The sequence below is a fragment of the Suillus plorans genome, assembly GCF_016647745.1.
Source record: "Suillus plorans strain S12 chromosome Unknown HD556scaffold_159, whole genome shotgun sequence".
Taxonomy (NCBI): Eukaryota; Fungi; Basidiomycota; class Agaricomycetes; order Boletales; family Suillaceae; genus Suillus; species Suillus plorans.
Genome location: NW_024537543.1, coordinates 2,254 through 16,459, shown reverse-complemented (window position 1 = coordinate 16,459; position 14,206 = coordinate 2,254). Strand labels below are relative to the sequence as shown.

Genomic DNA, 14,206 nt, shown 5'->3' with positions numbered 1-14,206 from the left:
TCACAAAATAATGTGATAGTTGTAGGATGAAGACGAAGACAAGCGTATTTGAAGTGAACTAGATACTGTGGACTGTGGTGACTCTATTGAATCGTGAAGCGGTCCACCTGGTTAATTGAGCGAATCTCTCAGAGGCACTTAGATGATCACTCATACATACATATATTAGATATATTTACACATCGTAAACACATTTGATCTACTTTCACCCCAAGTTTGAAATGGTAAGCGTCTGGTTTGCAACAGATGATCGCTGTACTGATCGCCTAACTACCATTCACGATTCAAATGTCAAGTTTGCTGATTGATGCCCAATCAAAATCGACAAGAATGAGGTAGATACGCGTAGATAGATGTCTAACCACAAATTGAGGTAGATATAAATCTAAGAATTTCGAGAAAGCAAAACCCTAATTTTGTGCAAAACGCAAAGAATATTGGCAAAGGAAGAAAATGCAAATATTGTCAGACTGCGATCGCGTAGTTTGCAACTGCGCAACGAACTTTCGGCAAACTTTGCACATGCACACTAGGTCAATGTGCACCTGGTAGCGACCATGCTGATATTAGTGTGTTTCGCCTCCCCCCTGGTGGTTCTCAAGAATATGCTGACAATTTACGCCACCTCGTCCCATCCCCTAGTCAACGACAATTGGAGATGCGCAGGACAGAGACCAGTATCACGAAGCCACCTCTTATTCTTAGACTCAACCCTTCACGTTGCCTTGGAGTTCCCAACTGTACGACCACGGATATTATGCATCTAGCTGGTAACCTCAGTGACCTCCTCATTTCTCTTTGGCGTGGAACGATAGATTGTGCCGCTACAGATGATGTAACTACATGGGATTGGGCAGTACTCCATGACGCGGAAGCTTGGAGTGCACATGGGGAGTTGGTTGCACAAGCGGGTCCGTTTCTTCCTGGTTCTTTTGATCGCAGAAAAACTCAACACAAGTTAGTTATAAAACTTAGGAATTCCAACTGTAAACCGTTAGTCTCGCTCCTGGCCTTTTTGGAACACTCACTTTTTCAGATCCCTCTGCACAAGCGCCAGGCATTTCTGGACACCAAGTGACTAGTACGGATGGCTTGTGTGCTATTCCTGCAAATGATACCGGCGAGATGTCCTTATCGTATGGTGCTAGTCGTGCTTCCACCTTGGGAGCACTTGCGAAACAAACACGCGAGAGCGCCGATTCTCAACGCTTTGTATGTCGATGCAAGCGGGCCCAAGAGTGTGGAACCTGAACAAGTGGTATGTGTTCATATTCAAACACACACAAGTCTCACTATTGTTTTAAAGATCCGTCCTGATGACGACCCTCTGCACACTCCCAATGACTAACATACACTTCCCCCCGACAACGAACCTCTGCACACTCCAACAACAAACTTTGAGGACTATCGCTGAGGATTATCGCGACTATGGGACGGACTATTGAGAATTTTAGCATATGGCCGCACTTTGTAACTTTGAGGACTTACTGGAGTCACCAGACTTTGACGACTTTAAGCACGTAGTTGTACCTTCACTTAATATGAGGGAATATACCTACTATTATTGGACTTCCAAGACCGAACTTTGAGGACTTGCCACCCACGACTTTGAGGACACTTTGAGGACTTACCACGAGACTTTGAGAAATTACAACGACTTTAAGGACACTATGAGGACTTACCACGACTTCAAGGACGCTTTGAGGAATTACCACGACTATGAGGACACTTTGAATACTATGACGACTTCAAAGACACTTTGAGGACTTACCACGACTTCAAGGACGCTTTGAGGATTTACCACGACTTTAAGGACTTACTAGACTTACTTGACTTTGGCGATTTTAACCACATAGTCGTACTTTCACTTGATATGACTCTGAGCACAATTTTTGGACTATACCTAATATTAATGGACTTCCAAGACCGATGACTATATTCACACTGATTATTTACCAAGTGTCTGACCGCTCTGAATGTATTATGACTTTGAGGACACGGTCACACTTCCAAGACTCACCACATTCACACTTTCCTTACTAAGCTTATGAAGATCAACTTCTCCTGTAAAACACATCCTTCAAATCGATGATATTGTCAAAAGTCCACTGTTGGTTGAAGCCAACAATTGTGCAAGTGTCTCCTTAATTAATGCGTGTGGCCGATTCAAATCCATTTATTTGACCCCGCCGCTCGTCCTTCTTTCCTCTTAACTTCTTTCGCCCCATCTTGAATTTGCAAAGCTCGTAACATTACGAGCTAATAGCATATCATAACCAACCCCACGCTTAGTTTTATCTTAAATAAGTGAATTCCTCGTTGATATACAATGCCACAGCACGACCAACCGGACAAGAAGCCAAGGCTTCAGCACGCCGATCTTTCCGAATCTAATCTTACCGAACAGGAAAAGCAACGCGAACGTCAAAGACGATGGCTCGCCAACGAGAAGCGCGATCCTGCTCGGGCGCAAGAGATCAAGGAAAGGAACGCGGCCAACAAACGTGCATGGAGAAAGCGAAAGAAGGAGGAAAAGGAGAAGGCCGACCAAACAGGCAACGCAGGCCCCGCCGAAGGACAAGGTCCTGCGAAGAAACAGCGTGTTTCCTCTCCCGAAACACATGCTGAGGCGGGACCGTCCAACTCAGCCCCAGACGATATCCCTATCAACCCAATCCTCCTCAACCAGGAGGAAACCCTTCCTCAGGCGGGACCTTCTAACTCAGGCCCGGACCATATCCCTATCGACCCACTTCTCCTCAACCAGGAGATTGCCGCGCCTACTCCCACTCTCCCTCTAATGCGCGATGCTGAGGTGATGACGGATGCGCCGGAACCTTTCGTCAATCTGCCCGTCGAAATCATCCCTGTACCTTCTTCGCCTACCTTCTCTACCCTTACCAATCTCGACTCTCGCGACCGGGCGACTCCCATTATCGGCACTCAAGTACACGAAAAATCAGACACCATCGACTGGTCTGATGGATCCACGACGGTACTACCGTGCATCATGAGGGATGGCGTCAATATATGCCAAGAAGACGCCGACACAGTGGCTTTCTTTGCTTCTCTCCCGGAATCGCTTCCAGAGACCTCTAAAAACGTCGTGCATTTACATTACAAGGACTGGCGCACAAAGAGCCGACAGTTGTGCGACGAGATCTCTGCGGCGATTCGGGTAAACAAAGCCGTCGTCATTCGGAACATAAGCACACCCGAACCTGCAACGTTGGATCTAGACTACCTCGAAGATCGCGGGATGTCAGACTTAATGCACGTCGTCATACATGGTATGATTATTTTAATTTTGTATACTCATCACACGATCTAACCTTGTTACAACAGACGCTGAACAACGTACCAAGGATTTCACGTTTCCCCACCAGCATGCAACTCTCGAAGAGTTCGTGAACAACATACACGATCCTAACAAGATCCAGTGTATTCTAGACGTTGGATACGGACAAGGTGGTCTCCCGTCAGCTCTAAGGTTCGTACCCATATCATTATTCTAATCCATCACACTACTAAGTTAGCTGACCCGTCCATTATTAGCACTCTCGACAGCGGTATCGTCAACGGATGGAATCAAACTACCGTTGACTGCCCCGTCGGTGAAAAGGTCCACCCGGATAACTTCACCGTACACTCGTGGGCGTTGATTCATAGCCCCGCGTTTTGGACACATCCGCACCACGACTCGGATGGTAGCCTGACATTCGTGCAAGTCGAAACAGGCGAAAAAAAATGGGGCCTGTGGCGACACGTTCACGAGGACATGCTCACACGGACCCACCTCTCCGAAATAGCCCCCGAACTCACGGATCTCTATCAAAACCGCAAGAAAATACAGGAGACTTGGCACGGAGAAATTGTCACTCTCTTACCCGGTGACATGCTGTGAGTACATTGTTATTTTATAAGGATTTTTACTCATAATTACTAGTATACAACCTCCAGGCCAATTCCACGCGGTTTATACACCAGTAACTTCGTTTGCCACCGGAGGGCATTTCTACAACTACGAAACCATGCATCTAACGGAACTTTCTCGATACATAGACCACAAGCAAGGAAGGACCCTCACTAACCAAGTCCACGAGCATTCTCTGGAAACTTTTCAGCGAATGGTCATTAACTTACCGCGCATATCGCGTCGTATTAGTGAGTCTATTTCTACTTGTACAACGTTGGACACTTTTGACATAATTTTTCAGAGCTATACAGCAGGCCTTTGATTGCTCTTTGCATCATGGTCTTCGATTGCAACAAATATGTTGCCGCCGGCACTGAAAAGCCGAAGTTCAAGACGAACACCACAAAGCCGGCGCATGATATCGGCAACGCGATCATAAAGAACTTCTGGAAGGACCTCAAGAACGCAACTAGCGTGTATCGCAAGAAGCAGATACATGGCAGCAATAGCCAGACGCATCCGGGTGAACCCATTAGTAGAGATGAACTGCTGAATTGCTTGAAGCGCTTCACTGCGCTGTAGTGTAGTTACTATATATTTACTTAAAATTGGATTTGACATGCTGTATGAATAGACTGTACAATACATTCTTATTAGGTGGGATGTGCAGGTATGACCGAGAAGTTAAACAATCGTGAATGTAACGCTATATTATAACTCTTCAATTCTTTTGCGAGTCACATTTGTGTTTGATACATCATGGGAATTTATCTTGATCCTATTAGTAAATCTATAAGTTATGTTGGACGAAGAAATAGATGGAGCCGAAGTGAAATAATCGATACTGTCCGCACAGTGTCCTCAAAGTGTCCTCAAAGTGTCCGCAAAGTTTATAGTCACCCAAGTGTCTTCAAAGTGTCCTCAAAGTAGCATAGTCATCAAAGTGTCCGCAAAGTCGTATAGTCCGCAAAGTGTCCGCAGTGTCCTCAAAGTAGTATAGTCCGCAAAGTGCCGGCAAAGTGTCGGCAAAGTGTACTCAAAGTAGCATAGTCATCAAAGTGTCCGCAAAGTCGTATAGTCACCAAAGTATCAGTGAAGTGTCCGCGAAGTGTAGGCAAAGTGTCCTCAAAGTAGCACAGTCATCAGTGTCCGCAAAGTCGTATAAGTACTCACCAAAGTGTCCGCAAAGTTTCCACTGTAGTAATATCCAGATGCATCTGGGGCAGCCTATCAGCAGAGAAGAACTACTGACTTGTTCGAAGCGCTTCACCACTCTGTAGTATTTTTTACTAGATATATTACATATATTGGATTTTTCATGCTGTATGAATGCATGAATACCAACTACGGAATTGTCCAATATATTTTTAGTCGTGATACTCGTCAAATTCTAGTTAAACAAGTGTGAATGCAGCGCCAGATTATAAAGGTTCAACGTTTTTGCGAGTCACACTCGTATTATTACGCATTTGAATTGATTAGGATTCTACTAATAAATCTGTGATTTAAGTGTGCACGAAGAAATACATAGAGCTGAAGTGAAATAATTGATACTCAAAATGAGTCCTCAAAGTCAAACCGGGTCATCAAAGTGTCCTCCAAGTTCAACGACGTCCTCAAAGTCAAACCGGGTCCTCAAAGTCAAGGTACGTCTTCAAAGTCTCACGACGTCCTCAAATCGTTGTTTGAATCTATGAAAAATCCAGACAAGATACAATTGCACTATGATAATTCAGTGCACATTGTATAAATTTACGATAGTCTTGTCACGTGAACATTATCACGTGAAAATTATCACGTGATGGTTCAAAATGTGGTTCAATTTCAACTTCCGCTTCATACGTTCTCTTCCCATTCTACTTCCTTTGTTACACATCTTCTCACATCACATTGTCGTAGCTCCTAACGGGGGCAAAGAGCCGTCGCTCTGACACCATGTGAGAAGTGACATTCGTGTCTAGCGCCTTTATGGGCGCATATGGCTGTCGTCGACAGTCGCATGACGTGTCTGTTCTGTTTGCGTCACTCTTGCACGCGTCCCATCTCCTCGCCGTAGCTCCTTACGGGAGTTTTGAGCTGTCGCTCTGGCATGGCATGATGGGCGACTCTCGCACTTAGCGCCTTTATGGGTGCCTGGCTGTCGTCGACGGTCGTGCGATGAATCTGTTCGGTTCGTATCACTATTCGACGCATCACCTCTCCTTGCTGTGTCTGTCCCATTCGCGTCACTCTTGCACGCATCCCATCTCCTTTCTTTTCCTGTCCTGTTCGCGTCACTCTTACACGCGTCCCATCTTTTTGCCGTAGCTCCTTACGGGAGTTTTGAGCTGTCGCTCTGGCATGGCATGTTGGGCGACTCTCGCACTTAGCGCCTGTATGGGTGCCTGGCTGTCGTCGACGGTCGTGCGATGAATCTGTTCGGTTCGTATCACTATTCGACGCATCACCTCTCCTTGCTGTGTCTGTCCCATTCGCGTCACTCTTGCACGCATCCCATCTCCTTTCTTTTCCTGTCCTGTTCGCGTCACTCTTACACGCGTCCCATCTCCTTGCCGTAGCTCCTTACGGGAGTTTTGAGCTGTCGCTCTGGCATGGCATGTTGGGCGACTCTCGCACTTAGCGCCTGTATGGGTGCCTGGCTGTCGTCGACGGTCGTGCGATGAATCTGTTCGGTTCGTATCACTATTCGACGCATCACCTCTCCTTGCTGTGTCTGTCCCATTCGCGTCACTCTTGCACGCATCCCATCTCCTTTCTTTTCCTGTCCTGTTCGCGTCACTCTTACACGCGTCCCATCTCCTTGCCGTAGCTCCTTACGGGAGTTTTGAGCTGTCGCTCTGGCATGGCATGTTGGGCGACTCTCGCACTTAGCGCCTGTATGGGTGCCTGACTGTCGTCGACGGTCGCGCGATTAGTCTGTTCTGTTTATATCACTATTCGACCCATCAGCACATCTCCTTGCTGTGTCTGCCACGTTCGCGTCACTCTTTCACGCGTCCAATCTCCTTGCTGTTTCTGTCCTGTTCGCGTCGCTCTTGCACGCGTCCAATCTCCTAGCTGTTTCTGTCCTGTTCGCGTAACTCTTGCACGCGTCCCATCTCCGTGCCGTAGTTCCTTACGTGGGTTTTGAGCTGTCGCTCTGGCATCGCACGATGGGTGACTCTCGCGCTTAGCGCCTTTATAGGCGTCTGGCTGTCGTCGACGGTCGCGCGATGTGTCTGTGCTGTTTGTATCAATATCTACTATATCTTCTTCAACATGTTATCAAAGCAATTGTAAGTAGTCTTGAAAATATTCCTGCGGACGCCTAGCAGAATTGAGTTATCACTCTGGAGATGAGCATTTCAACAAACACAATTAAGTGATCTGAGAGGACAGGGGAAGAATTGAACGTATGATTGTGTATCTATATCCCATGACAGAGCTGTTCCATGAATTCGAAAATAAACTTCCTCAAGTAGTTACAAGACAATGAACCGACTTTGGTGAATTGTAGACTCACCCACGATACACCTCATACATTCATTAAACATAGTATTTATAAGCAATGAAGCAGTTGATTCACCATATGTACATGGAATACTGATTGATATGTGGAGACATGCACCATCAACATAGTCACCACCTGTGATGTTCTGGCATATGGCCGCCACTATTACACATTACTGTGACTTCCTCGAGGTTTCACAAATATTCACGTATTTATCACACAAATTGCTTGATGCTTGGAAAAAATCATTTGTTGTATGTGGATATTGGAGTGCTAATGCATTTGTGCTCACAATGGCGGCCAAGCTAACAAGTAAAATAATGAATATCCACATGTTGCACAATGTACATGATTGTGAACGTGACTGCTCAAATTTGTGGGTGGCATAATGCACAATACTGATTCTGGACTGGCTCCTGTGGATATTTGTGCGTGGGAGAATACAATAGAGGGATTTCGGAATGGCCATGGTGGATATTTATTACTCTCGAGCATTATTAAAACAATCTCGCAAATTATTAATATATCATTCCCGGTCCAAACCAACAACAGGTACATGTATAATTAAGCTCTGATATTCAAGTGAACCAATTGCCTCATTGAGGCTCTTGAGCTCTCACATAACGGGTTTGAAATGAGAATATCGAATTAATGGGAAAGGAAAGTCATTGTATTGAGTCGTTTATAGAATATATGAACTAAACCACACATGCGTCCAAATTTTCAATTTTGTGTATTGAGATACAGGGAATGACAGGATGAAAAGGATCATCTAAGAGCATAATGTACATATGATGGATAGTTGGGTACGTATGATGGGTGTGCTACTAGTATATAATTTTACTAGCTAATTAGTCCCTAAGTCGTCAGGTATCAATCAGACACCGTCAAATCTATCACCTCTGGCTTTTTTTTGGCTTTGGCCTTTCTGCGCATATTTCCAAGACCAGATGGCTTTATGATTCTCAGCATCATCTGAGGCCGAGGGGAGTACAGAAGGAATTCAACGAGAGTTGTGACGCGCAGGTTTCCCTCTAGGTTTTCTATCGCATGTCTTAATCGTGGAACCTAAAAATCAATTAATATAACCTTCCAATGAAAACAACGAATAAATCTCACGCAATCCCAAATGTCTCCCTCTTCGGGGGTATCCCCGACAATCTCCATCTTCAAAAATTTAGTCAAGAAATCCTCGTATTCCTGTCCTGGCTGGTCTTTAGCGGAGGACACGATCGTCTGGATTATGCGGTACGGTAGGAATATCTTTCTGAATTGACTCCTGTATTGCGCCGATGGAACTCCCAGACAATATCGAGCTCGCTCGGTTTCGATATACATGGAACTGTAAAATGAATGTCATAAGATATCAAGCGAGTTCAAGATAAAGGCGACTTACCCATCAGGGTCAGCAAGGTTGATGTCGTAACTCTGTATGGGTTCAATACGAATAAAGCCAGGCTCGTGTCCTTCGACACAAATCATACCAGCCCCGTTGATATCGCGAGACCCGAGTTCAAAATGACCGTCTAGTTCTGGAAGAAGAACCATGTCTTGCCACCAGTCGAAAAAAGCAAAGTCCTGTAGTAAGTACACGGTGTCTTTCTGTCCACCGCTTTGCCGCTTGACAGGGAAGTACTTATGTTCCGGTACTAATGTACCGGACGGTGGAAGATAAGGCTTCCCATGGTCAGGAACTTCAGTAGTACTGTTGCTATCTACGGTGAGTATTTCGTCCGGAAAGGACACCTCGTATGCTGTCGGTTTCCTTCTTCCTTTGCGATCAGCTGGCATCCTGGCTTGTCTTGGTATTGAACAAGTGAGTAAAAAAGACGAGGGTTGTGTGGTTGAAAGCTGAGATGATTTATTGGCTGGTAGGGGAATTTCTTTGAGCAAGCCAAGGTGTGAGATGCAGGACAAGAAAACTTGACCGTTTTTATATCTATCTGGTCCTGTGGCAATTTTTGCGACTGCGCATGTGGATGATTCACAATTTATTGAACACGAAAGTTGACACAGGACAATAATGATTTTGTTGTGGGACTCATGTTTGACCACGATTCATTCTGCCATTGTAGTATGGACCATTATGCTCCCGAGCACTGCATCTTGTGCTTGGTGTCTCCTTGAATTCATTTGTTGACTTTGATATTTTTTTTTCTGCTATTATTACGTAGAATCACCACTACAGCGCTACCGTGCTCCATAATACAACAATGTGCTACAGAAATGAATTTTTGCTACAATTACTACAGGTGCCTCCAAGCACCTTAGCGTTACATAATTTGGCTATGTAGCACTATGTAACCAGTCACTGGAGCTCCCAAAATATTTGTTTTTTTCCCTCCATAGTAAGTGAAAGTCTCGCTATGCAGTCGTAGTTAGATAGAATCTTGGCCTACGATGTATTGGTTGACTTGCCTCATACTGTTCGCCTCCCCCGGTCTGTGTTTTGTATGTGGATTATGGAGTGCTAATACATTCGTATGTACAATGATGGCCGAGCTCACATGTACAATAATGAATATTTACATGCTACAAAATGCAATGGACAGAATTGCGAAATCGGCGCTGCTGACATGTGCGCGTGGCAGACTGCATGTGCCCAGAGTAATGTTTAGCATTGACGGGCCCGTTTGTCCATCTGAAGAGCTGCCCAATATGCAGCTCATATAGATGGGATCAAGCAAAGTTATGAGCGAGTAGGGGAAAAATCAAGGTCGCGGCACAAACATTTGTTACTATCCCACTTGAGCCGCAGCTACAGCCGCTCTATCGTGACGCGGCGAGTGCGTGTCATATGCGATACCTTTTGGAGCGAACCCAGGAGGTTCTAGATGGTGTGAGGCAGATAGGAAAGATCCCCGTTGTTGACGATATCGCAATGTGGTTTGATATTCTTGGTACTGTGCTTGATGGTGAGATCAAGCAGGATGTCATTCTTCTGATGGATTGCTCTGGCGCTTACGGTGTTACTGCTCTCTATCGTTGGGTAATTATTGCTCTGTCGCGTTGGTGTAATTCAGTTTAAAATGTATCTGTAATTATTTTCTATCGTCGATGTTCATTCTATAAATGAATAAATATAGTATTACTATAATGAGTGGACACATTTATCCCGCTGCAGGTTGATCTTGGGGCTTAGTATTCAATACGACTTCGATATCTTGAAACTGTGTCCTCACAAAATTGATCTCACAGTTTCTGCATGGTACAGCAAAGCCTCATTTATATCCAGCAATGAAATAACGAGTTGGAAAGTATGCATATATTTTTGGCTCTATGAATTTATTTCGAAATGTAGATTTCGAACCCATCTGAAAAATGGCATCTCGCATGCGCCGACGAATATACTCGTATATTAACAACACCATCAATTTTTGTCTTCACCCCCACAATGTTAATTAAATACGATAAGGTGACAAGTTTTCCCTCAGCGGTGTCCGCTGCTCCAACAACAAATGACAGCAGCCATGGGAATATCTCACTTTATTTTTTAACAGGGCAATAATTTGAGCGCATATACTGCATCTACTTTGTGATACAAGCCAAAGGCGCTATTGAATGTGTACATTTTACAATTGGCGAGTGCCATCACAAACATGCAGTGAGTGTCTACTAATTCCATTCTGCATTGAACGACTATAAGCTCTTTACAAACGCTTTGTCCTCGCCATGTTATAAATCGGAGATAGCGCTCTCACCATCATCATCAGAATCAGCTTCTGGATCACTGTCGAGATCGCCTTCCTCGCACTGGTTATCACCTACGAGTCCCATGCTGCATGTGTCTGACAAGCAGCGATGCCTTTCTGTGTAAAAATTTGAGCAAAAAATACTGGCGATTATTGCAAGGAACTACTTACTATTCTCAAGTATTGGTAACCGGACCCTTTCTTCCAATAATTCCCAAAATAAGATGTCCTGCCTCCGACGCAGGTCACGCCATTTGACCATCATGCTGGCCAATAGTACTATTCTATCATCGTTAATTCCAAACAACGCTAGGAAAGATTCGATTTCACGGTGGGATTCTTTGATGCGAAACGCCAGTACGCAGATGCGCGGATGACGAAGCAGACGCTTGATTGCAATTGGCTGACAATTGGGTGTCTCAAGCGACAGACTATTTATTTGGTGGGGCGGGTGCACCCCTGCAAGCGTCACCCCATCTAACTAGAGTCAATACATTAGGGGCAATTCTTGTTCAAAACCTTGAATACATTTTTGACCGGCGAATAACTACTCGTGACTCGTCACGGTCTCTGCCTTTATACTACACAAAGGGATAGGTACAACTACACAAAGGGATAGGTACAACTACACAAAGGGATAGAACTACACAAAGGGATAGGTACAACTACACAAAGGGATAGAACTACACAAAGGGATAGGTATGTATATTACTGGTATAAGTCAGGTTACCGCGACTAGTCGTGTCAATACGCCCTCGTTGAACATCAATCAAATGGCAACGACTCTGAGCCAGACTCATAGTACTCTTACAGATGCTGACTTATTGAAACTAGGCATACCCTCATGGCCATCAAGGTTGCAAATGTATTCAAAAGCTGTGATGCAGTAAGTCCTTCGACTTGAATCAGCGCGACTTCCCGGTCAGTGTGACTACTAGTACTAGTACTAGGTCAGTTACGACGATGTAGTGCCAGTTCGCTGCAGCACAGTCACAGTGCCAGCCTGACTTGGAGCACCTGGGCCTGTCATGGACATCTCTAATTTTTTTATTCATGATACTAGTGATTCTGCGCTTGGCCCTGACTACTCGATAAAGTGCAAACAGGTTGATGGCTTCAGGTGGGTTGAGTTAGTCCTTGTCCTACTGAACCAAACTGAATACGTCATTCCCGAAGGAAACACAGCTACGGTGTCTGGCAAGGAATCGTGCATCCTTCAGGAGTATTGTATTATTTCGACGTCTCAATGGTAAGTAAATATTCATCGGTAATTCTTGTCTGTCGCATATCTCACAATCAGACAGAAAACATATACAGGAAGCGATGTGAAAAAATACACGCCTAATCAATTGAACAATCTTCAGAACTGGATAAGGGCAGCACGCAGGAGATTGCAGGAAGAAACATGGTATATGGTCGTAAAGCCTGTTACAAGAGAAGACAGAGACTACTACGAATACTATTGCGTGGTCCCGGATGCCCGCATCATTGCTTGGTTTGAGGATTTTAACGCCGACCTTCTATTCCAGGAATGCGCCTTTGCGAGAGAGTGGAACCACAAGAGCAAGTTCTATTCCCCAATGAACGTGTTCCGATTATGCTGATAATTCCATGGTGGTGTCAGGGCTCGAGCTGGAGGCACAATTTTGGTGAGAACATGTTGATGAGGTAGAAAAGAGACTTCTAGGATACTAACACGAATTTTTTTCAGGAAGCACATTGATTTCTTTCCAAGACATTATAGTATGCAACGCTCGGATGCTACTGAGCTACGCGCACACTTAGAATGGTATCTGGCAGGTAAGAAACGCATCTTGTATCAAGCAATGACTGATATCAAAGAATAAATGATAGAGGGGTTGATTCTGGAACAATCGACTGCGGCATCATTGTTTTGGAGCACCGACCAAACGGAGAAAGTGATCGCTCGCCTTATTAGCTTTGGTACTTCGCAAGACATTATGCAACCTTTTCCTTTTTTTAAACAGAATTGCAGAGAACCTTCTCAACTCCGATGCATCCTTGAAGGAACAAGGCGTCGCATACTGTGGTGCGCTTATGTTGATCGCGGCTCTCGTTCGAATACTAAACTGACTCGCATAAACTAACAGGAAGGATATGGAATATTTTACGTAAGTGACAGGATCAGTGCTCCGAAAATTTAGTTTTAATTTGCTGGAAAGGCCATCACCAGTTTCTCAACTACTATGGTTTTCCAGAAGCTCGTCTGATGCGGACCCATTCAATTGAGGGAAGCAAACGAAACCGAAATATCCGTTTTTTATCTTTGCTATCGACAGCTGCAATGTTTGGTGTTCCAGTGATGGTATTGGAGCATGTTGAAAAACTTCACGTTGACGGTATTGTCAATCTGCTTGATATCAAGAAATTCCTTGACCATTTCAACGACGATAACATAAAGCACAGCACTCTGGTATGTGATTTACCATCAACGTACACTTTTCTGATATTCGTGTCCTTGTTCTTTCCCACTGCCCAGGCGGGCGTTATCATGGCAGTAGATGCTAGCATACTTGCTATTCCGAATATTGGTTCCCAAGTAACAACAAGAACACTATGCTCTCTTTCACTTATCCTTAGCGTCCACTGCATTTTTGCGGGCGTTGTGGCACAACACTTTGGGCAGAAGATGAAGTCTCTTCAATTTGCCGTGCGCTCAAGTTCAATAGATTATTCTTGCGGTTATTTTCTCACCCGAACATTTTAACAGTCTCATAACTTGCAATACCACTTTACGAAGGTTGCTATCATCTATAGCGCTCCTAGTTTGTTGCGAACGACAAGGTATTTTCTCACTCACTTGAATCTATCACAATAGTGATGAATATGTGTTATTCAATAGCGTAGCATTATCTACTCTGGGCCTTTTAGCTGGTATTTTCACAGTGCCAGATCGGTCTTTGATAACAACCATACCGTGCATGATCACCATGGTTTTCGTTGGAGGATTTTTGACTTGGTCTTCAGTTTCCATTTCTCGTCAACATCTAATGCACGGGGTTAGAACAATGTCTTGATTTCACAAGAAATCATCGCAGTCAATAGATTTCAGAAAAACTTCGTGTAGATTGTAATGAGATCCGTGCT

The 14,206-nt window shown here is 44.6% G+C and overlaps 6 protein-coding genes across 6 annotated transcripts; 4 read left to right on the top strand and 2 right to left on the bottom strand.

Moving 5' to 3' along the window:
- Positions 1-547: 547 nt before the first annotated feature.
- Positions 548-880, top strand: HD556DRAFT_1198360 (uncharacterized protein; the record flags this gene model as incomplete). Its single annotated transcript, XM_041296325.1, has 1 exon — positions 548-880. A coding segment is annotated over one exon (333 nt), but the record flags the coding sequence as incomplete, so codon positions are not given.
- Positions 881-2,329: 1,449 nt separating this feature from the next.
- Positions 2,330-4,498, top strand: HD556DRAFT_1451881 (uncharacterized protein; the record flags this gene model as incomplete). Its single annotated transcript, XM_041308051.1, has 5 exons — positions 2,330-3,290; positions 3,346-3,490; positions 3,556-3,900; positions 3,947-4,164; positions 4,218-4,498. 5 exons carry the CDS (start codon positions 2,330-2,332, stop codon positions 4,496-4,498), a joined length of 1,950 nt encoding a protein of 649 aa, XP_041151836.1.
- Positions 4,499-5,938: 1,440 nt separating this feature from the next.
- HD556DRAFT_1315156 (uncharacterized protein) lies at positions 5,939-7,449 on the bottom strand (the record flags this gene model as incomplete). Its single annotated transcript, XM_041301096.1, is given in 4 exon segments — positions 5,939-6,431; positions 6,451-6,806; positions 6,851-7,155; positions 7,419-7,449. The coding sequence occupies 4 exon segments, from the start codon at positions 7,447-7,449 to the stop codon at positions 5,939-5,941; spliced, it is 1,185 nt and encodes a 394-aa protein (XP_041151835.1).
- Positions 7,450-8,279: 830 nt separating this feature from the next.
- HD556DRAFT_1451879 (uncharacterized protein) lies at positions 8,280-9,197 on the bottom strand (the record flags this gene model as incomplete). The annotated part of the gene is made up of 3 exons (XM_041308050.1): positions 8,280-8,474; positions 8,526-8,748; positions 8,803-9,197. The coding sequence occupies 3 exons, from the start codon at positions 9,195-9,197 to the stop codon at positions 8,280-8,282; spliced, it is 813 nt and encodes a 270-aa protein (XP_041151834.1).
- Positions 9,198-9,806: 609 nt separating this feature from the next.
- On the top strand, positions 9,807-10,434 carry HD556DRAFT_1315154 (uncharacterized protein; the record flags this gene model as incomplete). Its single annotated transcript, XM_041301095.1, has 3 exons — positions 9,807-9,857; positions 9,959-9,984; positions 10,110-10,434. The coding sequence occupies 3 exons, from the start codon at positions 9,807-9,809 to the stop codon at positions 10,432-10,434; spliced, it is 402 nt and encodes a 133-aa protein (XP_041151833.1).
- A 1,692-nt stretch (positions 10,435-12,126) lies between these two features.
- HD556DRAFT_1451878 (uncharacterized protein) lies at positions 12,127-13,966 on the top strand (the record flags this gene model as incomplete). The annotated part of the gene is made up of 12 exons (XM_041308049.1): positions 12,127-12,218; positions 12,275-12,347; positions 12,403-12,665; positions 12,723-12,747; positions 12,814-12,898; positions 12,953-13,042; positions 13,095-13,148; positions 13,210-13,230; positions 13,282-13,532; positions 13,599-13,769; positions 13,830-13,884; positions 13,938-13,966. The coding sequence occupies 12 exons, from the start codon at positions 12,127-12,129 to the stop codon at positions 13,964-13,966; spliced, it is 1,209 nt and encodes a 402-aa protein (XP_041151832.1).
- Between the last annotated feature and the right edge of the window lie 240 nt (positions 13,967-14,206).